Source organism: Orycteropus afer, unplaced genomic scaffold (assembly GCF_000298275.1).
Source record: "Orycteropus afer afer isolate SDZICR_OR568_19922 unplaced genomic scaffold, OryAfe1.0 scaffold00104, whole genome shotgun sequence".
In the NCBI taxonomy this organism is placed as follows: domain Eukaryota; kingdom Metazoa; phylum Chordata; class Mammalia; order Tubulidentata; family Orycteropodidae; genus Orycteropus; species Orycteropus afer.
In genome coordinates this window covers 7072891-7089732 of record NW_006921691.1, presented here as the reverse complement: position 1 = coordinate 7089732, position 16842 = coordinate 7072891, and the positions used below count along the sequence as shown (strand labels likewise).

At 37.7% G+C, this 16842-nt stretch overlaps 1 protein-coding gene across 1 annotated transcript in view; it reads left to right on the top strand.

Moving 5' to 3' along the window:
• The first annotated feature begins 203 nt into the window (after nt 1-203).
• FAM169A (family with sequence similarity 169 member A) overlaps nt 204-16842 on the top strand; it is a 75086-nt gene continuing 58447 nt past the window's right edge. The window contains exons 1-4 of the mRNA XM_007943349.2: nt 204-335; nt 2161-2260; nt 2558-2643; nt 7137-7308. Of these exons, the coding sequence (XP_007941540.1) occupies nt 204-335; nt 2161-2260; nt 2558-2643; nt 7137-7308 (490 nt within the window). The remainder of the gene's footprint in view (nt 336-2160; nt 2261-2557; nt 2644-7136; nt 7309-16842) is intronic.

The following is a 16842-nucleotide window of genomic DNA, read 5'->3' as shown; positions in this document are numbered from 1 at the left end:
TGAATGAATACTTTTAAAAAAATTCTCGTTTAGACATGTGGTTAAATCAGCTGGCTCAAACTGTAGTCTGTCGTTGTATGATGAAATAGAGAAATCTTCTTAACAATAAAATACTGCAATATTACAATAAGTCATTTTTCTATTAGTAAAGGAAGTTGGCCTTTTAGATTTTGAATAATTTTGTCCTATGTTTGTTAAAGACAATGGTGTTCCCTGTTGATCTGCTGGATAATTGCAGTCATGAGGAATTGGAAACTTCTGCTGAAGATTACATGTCAGACCTCAGGTGTGGGGACCCTGAAAATCCAGAATGTTTTTCTTTTCTCAATATTACGGTAAGGCTTCTGCAGTGATTTTATTCAGTCTTTTTCAGTCAAGTTCATTCATGAAATCAGTGCTCTTTTTTTATTATTTTTAAGTGATAATCATTCATTTTTGAAATCTTTATCAGAAATCTGTTCAGTAAAATGGATAAATATTTGTTGTTTAGCATAGCTTCATGATCAGTTTTTAAACAGACAGACTCCACAGGTTATTGCTTATTATTTGTCTTATGCTTTTTAAATTATGTATAAGCAGCTGACCAGTTTTGCTAAGCCTGGTTGCCATATTTGAGCTAAATTAATTAAATTTACTTAAGATTCAGAATTTATGAATTTATAAATATTTTTTAATTAAAAAATATCAGCAGAACACTAAGTTATACATTTTCCTGTCATGACTCTTTACTTCCATTTTTAAAACTAGTAAAATCAAATTTTCTAATTAGTACGCTATTATATAGCTTACTTATAGAAAGATCAGGGAGCTCTGGTAGCATAGTGGCTAAGGCACTTAACTGCTAACCAGAAGGCTGGCGGTTCAAACCCACCAGCCACTCCTCGGAAGGAAGATGGGGCAATTTACTTCCAGAGTGATACTGCCTCGGAAACCCAAGGAGGGGTTGCTATGAGTTGGGGCCAACTTGACGGCATATAACAGCAACAACAACATAGAAAGATCATTAAACTTGGAATCAGTAGAGTTACTGTGACTTGGTGATAGGCAAATTCCCTAACTGATCCTTTAAAGTCTTCTCCAGCACTAATATTTTATAATTCTCTGAATTGTAATATTGCCTATAAGGGGAATTAATGTTGGATTAAAGAAAGAATAATTTTAAAGTACTGCCTGTATCATGCTGGAAAAAGAAATTTGTTTAAATGGCTTCTTTTAGTAGAAAATGAATATTTTTCTCCTCAGTAGTCTAAATAACAGATGATAGAGTATGGCTATTTTAGAATGACTTTATAGGCCTAGGAACTCTGGTGGCGTAGTGGATAAGACACTTGACTGCTAACTGGAAGATCAGCAGTTCAAACCCATCAGCTGCTCCATGGAAAGAAGATGGGACGATCTACTTCTGTAAAGATTTATAACCTTTGGGTTGGAAACAACTCGATGGCAGTGAGTTTGGTATTTTTGGTTTTTTATAGGCTGTATTGCAGCTTCGATCATGTTATCAAGAGGGACCAGTTCCTGGGGAGGGATATCATGTGTTGTAGAGGGTCAGCAAAGAAGGGGAAGACCCTCAAAAGAGATGGATTGACTTAGTGGCTGCAACAATGGACTAAACATGGCAGCGTTTGTGAGAATGGTGCAGGACCAGGCAGGGTTTCGTTCTGTTGTACACAGGGTTGCTAAGAGTTGAGATGACACTACAGCACCTAACAACAACAGCAATTGCAGCTTTTTGGTTTTATTCATACGTATGGCTAGCTAGAGTAATATTTATTGAAATAAGTGTCTTTTTCAAGACAATAATATTCCTTCAAAAGGGAAGTCTATCTAAATTTGTTCTTTGTTTAGAGACTAACAATATTATCTTCAATTAAATGAGATGATAGAACTAATGTTTTGTTGTTGTGTGTGCCATTGAGTCGGACTCAACTCATAGCGACCCCTCCTTGGGTTTCCGAGGTGATATCACTATAGAAGTAGATTGCCCAACCTTCCTTTCGAGGAGTGGCTGGTGGGTTTGAACTGCCAGCCTTCTGGTTAGCAGTCAAGTGCCTTAGGCACTATGCTATCAGAGCTCCTACAGCTAATGTAGGAAAAGTTTAATAATTTGTCATGTGTTTTCTTAATAGACTCTTCACTATTCTTTGATTGTCATTTCAGATTCCTATCAGCCTGTCAAATGTAGGCTTTGTGCCTCTGTATGGTGGAGATCAGACCCAGAAAATTCTTGCTCTTTTTGCACCTGAGGACTCACTCACAGGTCTTTGTTATGATTAACTTTTGTAAAATGAGGTATTTTTTCTTCTGTTAGAAATTTATTAAAAGGTAGTCACCTGGAGGAATTTGTTTTTAAAAGAACTTGTTTCAAACTGCATTTTTAGGTACATCTAATTCTCATTTGTTAAAATTAAATGCTTAATGGGTGACATAAAATAAAACTGATATAAATGGGACCACATTGTATTATAAAATATGGGTAAGGGTATCTCTATAGACCTTACTTGCTAAATATTTAGACTTAAGACTTAAATGTTAATAATCCTTTACTCTGTTTCAGCTGTGGCTCTTTACCTTGCTGATCAGTGGTGGGCTGTTGATGATATTGTGAAAACATCTGTCCCTTCTAGAGAAGGGCTTAAACAGGTAACAAGATTCTATACTTTTTCAAGTTTTTCTTATGAGGCCATTTCACAATATGTTTCCCATAAACAGTGATGATTTTGTAAGTTACTGAGCTCATCTTCATTTTAATATAACCAGGTTATATTAAACCCTCTGAATTTCATTCTTATGATGTAACTGACATTCTAGTTGGCCTTCTTTGTTTTAATGTGATTCTAAAAGTGTCTGGGAATTGGGTGAGGAGGAATGAATACCTGTGGGTTGGTTGAGCTGTGGCCCTTATCAACTTTAGCTTCTGATTTTCTTACTCTAAGAGGAAAAGGTAATTCTCTAAGTGTGGATGCTGAGATTCTCTGCCTCTTACAGACTGAGCAGGAAACTTGCTCCTTAGGGCCTTCTTGGATGGTCTATACAATGTTCTAAGCAGTGACCAGGTTTGTGAAAGAGCAAGTTCTCTAGTCTTGGCAGGATTATGGTAGAAGCCAGCTGACTGAAGAGTGTTGCAGGAGGGGAGCTGCGTTTTATGCGGGAGGTGAAAGGGCTTAGGAGACTTCTCTGATGTTTTAGTTATTAGAGGGTAAATAGGTTAGGATGAGGGAAACCCACAGAAACTAAGATGTGAAATATTTGAGGAGGCAGTGCTGAATTAAAAAGTGTGGAAATATTTGGTAGTTGCAAGAACTTGATTTACAATAGAAATAGAAGTAAAGGGATAGAAAACTTTGACTTGGTAGAGATGCATTAGACTTTCCTTCAGGAGAATACTGACTTTTTGCAGAAGTCCTACTCCATTCTCTATAGAATAATATGGTAAATCCCTAGAAATTAATAAGTGTGAAGATCTTTGCTAATTAGTACCAAAAGGAAGAGACCCTTGTGACAAGTATAGAGTTGACAGAAATATATACATACCCTGGTCTTCTTCCTTTAGGCCATTTCTAGAAGGGCCAAGTCTGTAGAAACTTGTCAGATCTGCAAGGTGCCAACCATTTCTTTTGGGGCAATTGAAACAATCAGAAGAAATAAGAAAAGCATGCCTGGGGATTATGAAAGCCTGCACTGAAAAATGAGCGAGTTGCAGGTTACTGGGCTATTTTAATTTCTTCCCTTTGAGTTTGGAACTTTGAAAGAAATAGAGAGATGTGAGAATAATACCCTGGATAGGTTACTTCTGGATGTTGCATGCATTCTTTTGGAATGTGCATTGAGAGCAGAATGATGCACCCATCTCACAAAGACTAGGAAGAATATTTACACCTGGAGATTTGCCAGGCGGAGAAAGAACTTTGAATAAAAAATAAAGAGGAGATAGGAATTTTAAAATGGTACATAAAGCCATGAAATTGGAGGAGGAGACGGCAGTAGAAGAGTATAACTTGTTCTTGGGAACAGATCTGATAGATAGTGAATGGAGGAGGAAGCGTATATGTCAAGAAAATAAATCTCCTGAGGTGTTAAAGTATGATTGAGGTTTGATGCATTATGGAGGACATTAGCGTACAGATATTAAAGAGTGCAGAAAGAGAATATTATTAGGACAGTATATGGTAGCTTGTACACAAGTGAAGAAACTTCACATATTGATTGTCAGGGAGAGGAGAGCAGTCAAAAAGCAACAATAAAAAAGATGGAAGACTAAGGCAGGCCTGACCCAAGCCATGGTGTTTTCAGTAGCTTCATAGGCACGTGAGAGGTAGACAATGAATAAAGAAGATTGCAGAATTGATGTATTTGAATTATGGTGTTGGCGAAGAATATTGAACATACCATGGACTTCTAGAAGAACAAATAAATCTGGCCTGGAGGAAGTGCAGCTAGAATGCTCCTTAGAAGTGAGAGTGGCCAGACTTTATCTCTCCTACTTTGGTCATATTGTCAGAAGGGACCATTCCTTGGAGAAGGATTCATGCTAGGTAAAGTAGAAGGTTAGTGAAAAGGGGGAAGACCCTCAATGAGATGGATTGACACAGTAGCTGTAATGATGGGCTCAAGTATAGCAAATAGTGTAAGGATGGCACAACACAGGACAGAATTTTTTCCGCTGTACATAGGGTAACTATGAGTTGGGCCAACTTGACGGCACCTAACAACAGCTGTTTGGACTCCTACCACAGGTATCGTTCAGCCCTACTTATCTTTATGACATTACCTCTTGAGAGGTAAGAGAAATCAGTGAAGGAAGACTGCTTTTCTGTCAAATCCTGGCCAATAAGAAAGTTGATTGGTAAAATACAGGAGGAAGTAACTGTTCTTCTATTAAACAAATTTAAGACTTTGAACAAGTGATTTTATTTCTATATGACCCATTTCCTTCTGCCTTATAACATTGTGATGAAAATTAGATGAGATAATGAAATAATGATCATAGCCTTGTTGCCTGAAACATAGTGCTCAATTATATAGAGATCTTCAATACCATAACATACTATAAAACTTTGTTCTTTTTTTATCCTCATCATCATTTTGAGGATCCCTGGTGGCACAGTGGTTAAGTGCTTGCTGCTAACCAAAAGGTCAGTAGTTTGAATCCACTGGCTGCTCTGCAGGAGAAATATATGTGACATTCTGCTTCTGTAGAGATTTATAGCCTTGGAAACCCAAAGGGGCAGTTCTACTCTGTCCTTTAAGGGTTGCTGTGAGTTGGAATCGACTTGACTGCAATAGGTTTGGTTTTGGTTTGGCCATCATTTTATTCATTACTTGGATGAAGACATAAATTGCATACTTATTATCAATTGTGCATGGCACAGTGCTGAATGGGGCAATGAATCTGTGAAAGGTAGAAGAAGAAAAGAGAAGGATCCAACTTGACAAAATTAAAGAGGGATCAGTTTAAAGCAACACACTTAGATTAAAAAAAATTAACTGTGCATGTCCAGAATGAAGACCAAACTGAAACAGCAGCACATTGGAAGATGATGTGGGCTTTAGTTCATTAGAAGTAAAATGAAGAGAAGTAAAAAAAAAGATAATAACACTGCAAGCTTACCCAGAAAAGCCCCATTGTCTTAGCAGTGTCTTCACTGTTTATATCTGTAACATCTGCATGCCAGACATGAGGAGAAATACCTGTAACCTGGAGCACTTTCAAAGCAGAGAACTGGAATGGCGAGAGTGTGCAAAATTGTGATTATTACCCATTGCCTTCAGTTGTTCGTTACCTTTGGTATGAAATTTAGGAGAACATTATGGCTGGCTTCAAATATCTGTAGGCACTAATGCTCCAGAAAGGAGCTTGATGGTGTAGTGCCTAAGGCATTTGCTAACCAGAAAGAAGATTGGTGGTTCAAACCTACCAGCTACTCCATGGAAGAAAGACTGGGCAATCTACTTCTTTAAAGATTTACCACCTTGGAAAGCCAAAGGGGGTCACTATGAGTTGGAATTGACTTGATGGCAGTGAGTTTGGTTTTTTTGGGGAATGCTCCAGAGTATAAAAGTACAGTGCTCGGGAAATTAGATTACAGCTCATGAGGAAGAATTTTATAATTCTTCTGCCCAAGGATGGAATCGGTTGCCTTGTGAGCTTGTGAACTCTTGTTTCATGTGTGTGTGTACTCAGGGAGATCCCCTACCAGGGATATTTTTTAGAGTTATGTGTATATGCGTAATCATTTCTCTTTCCATTCAGTTAACTAATGAGCAAACTTGTCTTTCTTTAGGATGATTGGGGAAAGTAGAACAGAACTCTTGTTTTTAAGAGTGAAAGATGTGTGTGGGGAAAAGTACTATTGATCTCAGAAAGTTGAAGGTGGGTGGTTTCCTTGTGACCTTGTAGCACTGCGTGTAGGAAGTGTACTACTCTGTTTCTACTCTATGACTGTCATGAGTATTTTTTCACTAGACTTCTGTGGTGCCACTGTCCTCTTACCTGGCTTAGCAGGTGTGTGTGTGTGTGTGTGTGTGTGTTTTGAGGGCAGAGAGGTATTCCTTATGGTTAGACAGTACACATAGGGCTGTTAGATGAACATTTTTGCCTGAAAGTGTGAGACAAATTCCTTTCCCAAGAGCATAATTATGGCTTTGCTCATCATGTGAGAGAATTATCCTGAAAACCTTAAGGGGCGAGAACTAAGCTGTTTATTTATTTATTTATTTTTATTTTGATGCTGAGTCTGAAAAGGGGTGAAAAACAGTAGAAGCAGTACAGGAGGTGGGGCAGCAATTAGCAGGTGGAGACCGTGGGTCCTGGCAGCTGGTAGCAGAGAGCAAACTGCGTGAGTGCTGAAAGGAGAGAGATGGCAGGACTGGTACGTTGGAAACCACTTTGGCCTGCTTTAGAATGTTGCTCAGAGGTGTTATTTCATGTGTAATGTGTGTCTATAGAAATGGATTATTATTGGTATTAATGATGGTCTTAGCTCTGTGATGATAAAATGTTACAAATCCTTTTAAATGTATTAGAGCTGCTTTGAACGTCAGCTTGAGGTGTGGGAGCAGGGAGCTAAGTAAATAGCATCTCTGAATCGATGCCGATTATAACTGCTGTGCCTGGTGTTTGACTCTCTTTGTAGGTGAGCACTCTTGGGGAGAGAGTGGTTCTGTATGTTCTGAATCGAATTATTTATAGAAAACAGGAAATGGAGAGAAATGAGATCCCATTTCTATGTCATAGCAGTACTGATTATGCTAAGATTCTGTGGAAGAAAGGAGAGGCCATTGGGTTTTATTCAGTTAAGCCTACAGGTGAGTGTTTAAATATTCTTTAAACTCTGTATTATAGAAACCTCCTTTTAGACCCCCCTTGTTAAATCAGTCTCTAGAGAGTAAATTGAGGCAATTGTACTTAGTATTTCTTGGGAGTGCTTCGGTTCTGTCATCCTATACAAGTGAGAATTGTGAGGGAAGTTGAAGAAGAAGTTTAACAGGAAGATTTCACCAAATATGTGGAAAGATGGTTGTACAGTTGAGCCTCACATTTTTCTGTCTTCCCTTTCTCCCTTTCCTTTACTGAAATGTTTACTTTGATGCCACTGCCCTCACTATTGCTAACTCCTTTTAAAACCCCAGTCTACCTGTAATCCAAAGTTGGAGCCCTTTTCTGCTTAGCACAGTTGATTCAGGCTGCCATATTAAAGAGATTGTCTTCAATTATTTTTCAATTATCAAGAAAAACAAAGTGCTTTAATACCCACTACCAAGCAATTTTAAAATCATTTTGCTTCTAAAGTTTGGATTTCTGATCCTCAGACCCACCTTGGACCCTGTCACTAAAAGACAGTACAACTCCATGCTCGCTGTACCTGTTTGCCTCTCCTTTCAGCTGCCTGGCTACTGGCTACTGACGCCAGATGGCTTCTGGCTGCCATACTCTTCTAACCTACTTACTCTGTATGCACACACAGCTCTCCTCCCTACCACCTGATCTTACAGCCAAATAAAAAACTCTGCCTTGTTTTGCACCTTAACCAAAAGATCTTTCACAGAGAACGTTCAGATTATTTTCCTTTCTTTTTTCAATTTCAAATGTTCCAAACCTGGCTCTACTGGTCAGATCCACTCTAAAGAGCATACCAGATTTACTGCTGATTTGAAGAGCAGCTGTGAATGATATTTTAATCACATAATTTAAGAGAAAAAATGGTGTATATATAGTCAATAAAGGGCCGACACGACGACAACATAGTCAATAAAAGGAAAAGCACTTTTTCACAAGAGTTAAAAAAAAAGAAAAATGATATGTAGTTTAAAATGGTCTTGCTTTATAGTAAATACTTTGAGTCTCTCTTAATATGCTATTTTATTCTTATATAAATCTCAAATAGAACCAGTGTTTTATGAAACTTCAGAAAGATTCCACTTTTATATAGGGGAGAATCATATGCTTATTAAATGGATGCTTTCTGCTGCGTTATGGAAAAGGCAACATTTCTTTTTAAAATGTTGTAATAAGTTTGGGGATGTAGTGTGATTCTATTGCCTTACACTTGATTTTATTAAAGGTAATTCCCGTGGGAATTGGATTGTTGTTTCTTAGATTGGTTCCAGGGGAGTTTCCTACTTGAAACTAGCCCAGGGATATTAGGATCACCTGATAAATAAAAAATGCCTTTTTATTTAGGGCTTGCTTTTGATGAAAGAAGGAGCTTTGGTGGCATAGTGCTTAAGGCATTTGACTGCTAACTGGAAGCCTGGTTCAAACCCACCAGCCACTCTGCGGAAGGAAGACTGGACAGTCTGCTTCCGTAAAGATTTACTTCCTTGGAAACCCAAAGGGGGTTGCTATGAGTTGGAATGGACTTGATAGCAGTGAGGTTTTTTTTTTTTTTTTTTTTTGGTTTTGACAAAAGACGCAGTGGCTAAAGGCATAGCATTCCCCTTTATTATTTCTGATCAGCGTTTGATTCTAGGAGTATGCTCTTCTTCATTTCATGTACATTTTGGGGGCTCTTTTCCTTTGGGATCAAACCTCTGTCTTTGCTTGTTCTGGTCATTAACTCCATTTTATATCCTCAGGCTTCCAAATGCTTCTATATATACCACTTCTGGCACCTATCAAACTTCTCTATTAGGTGCCTTACAACTCTGCTATTTATTTTAGTTCTTTCTTCCTTTAAGCTCTGGCTGTCACCTGACAGTGGGTTTAGATGTGTCTGTAGGGTTGCTATAAGTCTGAATCAATTCGATGGCATACAGCAACAGCAACATGCTGGCCTTTGAATCAGTAACCATTTAGTTCAGGCCAGAGATGCTTTTTCTACAAAGGAAACCCCAATAGAACAAAACAATTGTTTTGGGGAGAAAAATGTCTAAAACAAGTACTAAAACACTTTGTTTAGAAGTATTTCTGATGTCTCTAGCTATATACATCTATCTCTGTATATACCAATAGCAAAACGGTAAAATATTTATTAAGCAGATTTGTGGTTGAATGAGGATTGTGAAATTATTATCTTTATTAAATAGCAAATCAATATATGAGAATATTAATTGGACATAAAAATAGCTTGGATGTGTAAAAGAAGACTTGTGGTAAATTCTTTAATAGTATAGTGAAATTCAAGAAACTCTATACATGCTTGAAATAAAGAGAGTACTTTCAAGAACTTAGTGGTTTTGTTGTTATTGCTTTGTTTTTTGGGGGGTCAGGTAGATGTTTTATTATAAAGATATCTGTGTATTTTTGTTGTTTTCTACTCTTTTAATGCCTCATTATTTACTCCTTTAAGGTAAAATTCATTACTTTTCCTTGTTATTTATATGATCTTTTATACTTTCCAAAGTCTCCAAAAACACCAAATGTTTCATACTGGTCTCTATTAAAGTCATGCTTATTTTGCAGTTAAAAGGGGGCTTCAGGAAATAATTGCTTGGGTTCAAGAATTCATCTTCATTTACTGGTAAAATTTAATGTTTTCATATCTTTGATCTTTAGTTCTTTCATCAAATGTTTTGAAAAAGAACATAAGCATGAGATTGAAGGTGTAATCACTGTTTTCAGGTTATAGGTAATGCTTGAAAACTCCTGTTTGTGTTTCTTGAAGTTCTCGGTTATGGTACATGGTTGGCTCAGATCAGAGCTTAAAATCCAGAGAAAAATCAGGAACAAAACAAAGCACAGTGATTCATAAGTTAAACAACTGCCCCCACCCCAACTCCAAGTGAGAAGATTCATAAGAAATTTGAAAATATACCTTATTAGTCCTCCATTCTCTTTCATTTTCAAGAATTTGAGTTTGAGCTTGAGGAAGTATTAACGAAATAGTTGGAGTAACTTAGTCAACCATGCCAATTTATATTATCTGATATGCTACTACTCTACGATTATTGTTTAAAAAATCAAGATTTACTGTAATATAGAGAAGGTTTGATTATTATCCAAGTAATTTGGGATTTAGTTATACTTTTTTTGCCACTAACTTATAAGTTATTAATTTAATGACTTCAAGGGTTTCATTTTTCTCTTGTAAGATGAGGGAGTTGCGCTTGACTGGATGATCCCAGAGCATTCTTCTGGCTCTGAAGTTTTTGATTCTGCAGTTCAAAGTTAGAGCCTGCATGGGCAGAAACTGTGGTTTCAGAACTAGTCTTAATGAGAAACACAAATTACACCTTAAAGCAGAAAGACTATTACAGTAAAGGAAGTACCTGCAGTTGTGTCAAGAGAAAGGTCAGCAGAGTAAGTGAATATAGTGTTTTACTGTCCAAACCTCAAGGCATGACCATGGACCTCTTTGCTGTGCTATTGGAGGAACAAAAGATCACCTCTCAGTAGACAAAATTATAAAAGTCTCAAAAGTTCTTTAGCTGCCCACTTATACATTAATATTTAGGGTCAAATGCTTTTTGTGCCTAATTTCATTCTCAGTAGGTTACACTAATTTTTTAAGGTTATCCACAATTTCAAATTTGGGAATTACCTTGCTGTTACTCCCTATACACAGACTGTACAACTTCTGGGTTCTATTAATTTTAAAAAGAAAGAAATATACAGTGTATCGTCATGGTGACAGATACAATGTATATCAAACTAGGATAAATACAGTTTTTTTAATAACATTCCTAAGGTTATGATGATTTACTTATTTAATTATAATTAAAAGGAGCTCTGGTGTAGTGTTTAAAGGTTGCTAACCAAAAGGTTGGTGGTTCAAACTCACCAGCCACTCCATGAGAGAATGATGAGACAGTCTATTTCTGTAAAGATTTACAGTCCTGGAAACCCTATGGGACAGTTCTACTCTGTCCTTCTATAAGGTCACTATGAGTTGGAATCAAGTGAGTTTGGTTTTGGAATATAATTAAATATAGTAGTTGTCTAATGTAACTAATAATAAACAGCTCTTTTCATGTATTTCTTATGATCTTCCATACCTTTTAGCATTTACCTCACAGTCTGCTTGGATGATGTTTCTTTTGTAGTAGTCGTTGTTGTTGTTGTTGTTAGGTGCCATCGAGTCATCTCCAACTCATAGTGATCCTCTGCACAGCAGAATGAAACGCTACCTGGTCCTGCGCCAGCTCCATGATCCTTGCTGTACCTGAGCCCATCTCCACAGCCACTGTGTCAGTCCATCTCGTTGAGGGCCTTCCCCTCTTTTGTTGACCCTCCACCTTACCAAGCATGACATCCTTCTCCAGGAAATGGTCTCTTCTGACAATATGACCAAAGTAGGTGAGATGAAGCCTGACCATTCTCACTTCTAAGGAGCATTCCAGCTGTACTTCCTCCAGGACACATTTGTTAGTCCTTTTAGCAGTTCATGGTACTTTCAGCATTCTTCACCAGTACCACAACTCAAAAGCATCAATTCTTCAGTCTTCCTTATTCACTGTCCAGCTTTCACATGCATATGAGGCGATTGAAAATATGGCTTGTGTCAGGCACATCTTAGTCCTCAAGGAGATATCTTTGATCTTCATCACTTGAAAGAGGTCCTTTCCATCCGACTTGCCCAGTACTACACATCATCTGATGTCTGACTGCTGCTTCCACTGGTGTTGATCATGTTGTTATTTTTATGTGCCGTGGTGTCAGACCTGACTCATGGCGACCCCTCCTTGGGTTTCCAAGGCGATATCACTACGGAAGTAGATTGCCCAACCTTCTTTCTGAGGAGTGACTGGTGGGTTTGAACCACCAGCCTTCTGGTTCGCAGTCAAGTGCCTTAGGCACTACGCTACCAAAGCTCCTGGCATCGATCATAGAACCAAGCAATGTGAAGTCTTTGACAACTTCAGTCTTTTCTCCATTTATTGTGATGCTGCTTATGGGTCCAGTTGTGAGGATTTTTGTTTTTCTTTATATTGTGGTGTAATACATACTGCAGACTGTATTCTTCAGTCTTCATCAGTTAAGTGCTTCAAGTCATCCTCACTTTCAGCAAGCAAAGTTGTGTCATCAACGTATTGCAGGTTGTTAATGATTCTTCCTCCAATCTTGATGCCACATTCTTCTTCATGTAGTCCAGCTTTTCAGATTATTTGCTCAACATATAGATTAAATAAGTACAGTGAAAGGATACGGCCTTGATGCACTCCTTCTAGATTTTGAACCATGCAGTGTCTCCTTGTTCTGGTTGAACGACAGCCTCCTTCCTGGTCTATGTATAGGTTCCTCATGAGTACAATTAAGTGTTCTGGAATTCCTATACTTCTCAATGTTACCCACAGTTTGTTATGATCCACACAATCAAATGCTTTTGCATAGTCAATAGTTGTCATTATTGCTCATGGGATATACCATACCTTCACAGGATCTGTGGTTACCAGACTCCTTTGATTGTCAATTTGGTTTTCATTATACTTGTCTATCTTTTAGGCTTCCAGCAAAAGACTGTGTGTAATAATAAAAGGCACCAGTTATTGAGCACACTGTATGCCATGTATGGATTGGGGATCAATCAATACTTTATATCTCTGTTTTCTTTTATTATAGTTTTACAGTGACCTGTGATCTTAAAGCCAAGTTGCATTATACCCATCCTCATAATCAAGGACATTCCCTCTTCTTGCCCTTCTCATGTTACTCTGTGAGACCAATTCTTATCTTGGTAATGGAATTGTTAATGCTGCACTGCTTACATTCCCAGGGATCCAATAGATTGACCAGGTTTATAAACATTTAGTCCTGGAACTAGAATGCTGTCCCCTCAGAAATTAAATCACTAAGCAATTTTTCTTACTTTTTTTTTTTTTTTTTTTTTAGGGCTGACAGTGTATTTTGTGTTATTTCAGTGTGACCATTTCTTCTTTCTGTCTAGAAGTCAACAATAGGTTTTGTATGTAGTATTCTCAGTAGTAGAAGAAGATTGCTATAGTGTAATTAGCACAGTGGTTAGCCAGCTCATTCTGGGTCTTTCTATGTTGGCCATTTTAGACTGCTGTGAACTACAGTGCCATAGAATCCATCATCTTCTTACATTTGTGAAATTTTCATAGTTCAAAGCACATGTCCTGTTTCTTCACTTCCCAGTTTCCTCAGCCACCTTAAGACAGTGTTTATTGTCATATTAAACCCACAGTTATTTATTCTTTTTGTCTTAGTATAGGTTCTGACATAGAAATCTCTTCCATCTTAACTCTATAGAAATTTCCTTAAAACTGGCAAGTAGAGAGAACAATCTTATTACCAACCACAAAGATTTCTCTTGTCAACTTATATAGGGTGTATGGTAATTGACTAGAAAAGTCAGGGTATTGCTATCATCAGTATTGATCTGAGGGAAGTTTAGTAGTCTTACTTTAAAGCTTTATTTTAAGCCTTTTTTTAAATCAGAGTAAGTATATCTGGGATTTATCATATTGAAACTTATATTCTGTTTTACCATCTTAAATTCTTAGAAATCATTATCCCCACAATCACATAGCTTTGTGAACAGACCTATTTACTAAATAATGATTTCAACAATAATAATATTTCAAGGTGTATATGTTAGCCAGTATGATGAATGGTCTCATTTTTGAATTTCTAGATGTTTCGTATTATAACATCTTTGACCTTTTTGTTCATAAATCAGTGTACTCTTTCAGTCATACTCTGTTCTTTGAGTTAACCTTTTAAGTATAATATCAAATCATGTAGGTAAGCATAATACTTTATCATTCCGAAATTTTAAAAGTCATCTTTTTTATAAGTTGTCCCTAGGGAACAGCAAATTTAATTCGGGATTCATAGAGCCAAGAGCCAATAAAAATTAGGAAAAAGAAGGTTGCTGTTAGGTGCCTTCAAGTTGCTTCCGACTCACAGAGACCTTATGTACAACAGGATAAAACACTGCCTGGTCCTGTATGAGCCTCACAGTTGTTGCGTGCTTGAGCCCGTGGTTGCTGCTACAGTGCCAGTTCATCTTGTTGAGGGTCTTCCTCTCTTTCGCCAACGCTCTGCTTTACCAAGTACGATGTCCTTCTGCAGGTACTAGTTAGTCCCTCCTGATAACATGTCCAAAGTATGTGAGATGAAGTCTCACCTTTTTCACTTCTAAGGAGCATTCTGGCTATACTTCTTCCAAGACAATTTGTTCATTCTTCTGGCAGTTGATGGTATAGTCAGTAATCTTTTCATGACCATAATTCAAAGACATCAGTTCTTTTTTTTTTAAAATTGTGATTTGTTTGAGAATTTAAAGAACAAATTTATTTTCCATACAACAGTTCATACACATTTGTTTCATGACATTGATTGCCATCCCCGTGGCAACTCTCTTCCCACTTCCTCCCTGTGGTTACCTTTTCCCTATGTCCTTCATTCCTATGCATTTATTCCTGCCTTCTGGGCTATCTGCCTATGCAAATACTGCCCTTCTGATCTCCTATGGCTGATTGATTATACCACAATCAACCATGTGGTGTAAATGTTCAAGTCAATCAGTCAAGTGGTGTAAATGTTCACCTTATATGCCTGTTTGTTGTTTGGCTGGAAGCCAAAAAAGGGAGTGAGTTCAATTCCAGGCCTGAAGGATGACTGTGGTCCATAGTCTCAGGAGTTTCACTAGTCTCTATCAGAGCAGTAGGCCTGGTCTTTTTTTATGATTTTAAGTTTTGTTCCACATCTTTCTCCTACTTTAAACAGGATCTCCTATTTTCATCCCTTTTCGAGTGGTTGACAGTGCAAAGGCCTCAATTCTTTGTGGTCTTCCTTACTTTTGTCCAGCTTTCACATTCATATGAGGGGATTGAAAATACCATGACTTGGATCAGGCACACTTTAGTCCTCAAAGTGGCATCTTTGCTTTATAACACTTTAATGAGGTCTTTTGCAGCAGATTTGCCCAATGTGATACATGGTTTGATATCTTAACTGGTACTTCCATGAGCATTGATTGTGGATTGGATCCAAGTAAAGTGAAACCCTTGCCAACTTCAAACTTTTCTCTGTCTATCGTAATGTTGTTTACTGGTCCAGTGTGAGTATTTTTGTTTACATTGAGGTGTAATCCATGCAAGGATCATGAGGCTGGCACAGGACTGGGCAGTGTTTCATTATGTTGTGCATAGGGTCGCTATGAGTCGGAGCCAACTCAATGGCACCTAACAATCCATGCTGAAGGCTGTGGTCTTTAAACTTCATCAGTGTGGAAAGTATTTCTATGTGTGGATCAGAGAGGAGATCATAGACTGCTTTTTTTCCCCAAACAACTCTTACAGAATTTTATATTCTAAACAATGTACATGTATAACTTTGATTAAAACAAAAAGTAAATTTTTAAAAAATAGAACTAGGCTTGAAGTCTAATAATGTCTATCACAGAATTAGATAAACTTCACAAATCCTCGCAGAGCATGTAATGGTTATAGGACTACCTGCTAAAAGGGCTGCAGTAACTAGAAAACTATGAAAGAAAAAGTCTCATGCTTCAAAAATCCACTGATTAATTAAGTGGAAGTTTTACAGTGTTTTGCCTTATATTGTGACATAATGAAATATATCCTTTTGTGTAAATCATATATCCCATGTTAGTGTAGACAAGCAGAGAGAAAAAACAAAATTGAGGACACTATTCATTGTAGTTGTTAGATGTTGTCGCTTTGTCTCTGACTCATAGCACAGCAGAATGAAACACTGCCTGGTCCTGTGCCAGCTTCACAATCCTTGCTATACCTGAGCCCATTGTTGCAACCACTGTGTAATTGCATCTCGTTAAGGGCCTTTCCATTCTTTGTTGACCTTCCACTTTGCCAAACCTGATATCCTTCTCCAGGGAATGGTTCCTTCTGACAACATGACGAAGTAGGTGAGACCAAGTCTGTCCATTCTCACTTCCAAGGAGCATTCCAGCTGCACTTCTTCCAGGACAGATTTGTTAGTTCTTTCAGCAGTCTAGGGTACTTTCAGTATTCTTCTTCAACATCACAACTCAAAAGCATCAACTCTTCTTTGGTCTTCCTTATTCATTGTCCAGCTCTCACGTGCATAAGAGGCGATTGAAAATATCATGGCTTGGGTTAGGCGCACCTTAGTCTTCAAGGAGACATCTTTGTTCTTCATCAGTTGAAAGAGGTCTTTTGTAGCAGATTTGCCCAATGCAGTATGTCTTCTGATGACTCCTGCTTCCATTGGTGTTGATTGTAGAACTAAGTAATGTGAAGTCCTTGACAACTTCAGTCTTTTCTCCATTTATCATGAAGCTGGTTATTGGATCAGTTGTGAGGATTTTTGTTTTCTTTATATTGAGGTGTAATCTATACTTCGCAATCAGGATGTGTTAATTATCACTGGTGACTGGAATGCAAAAGTTGGAAACAAAGAGGAATCACCGGTAGTTGGAAAATTTGGCCTTG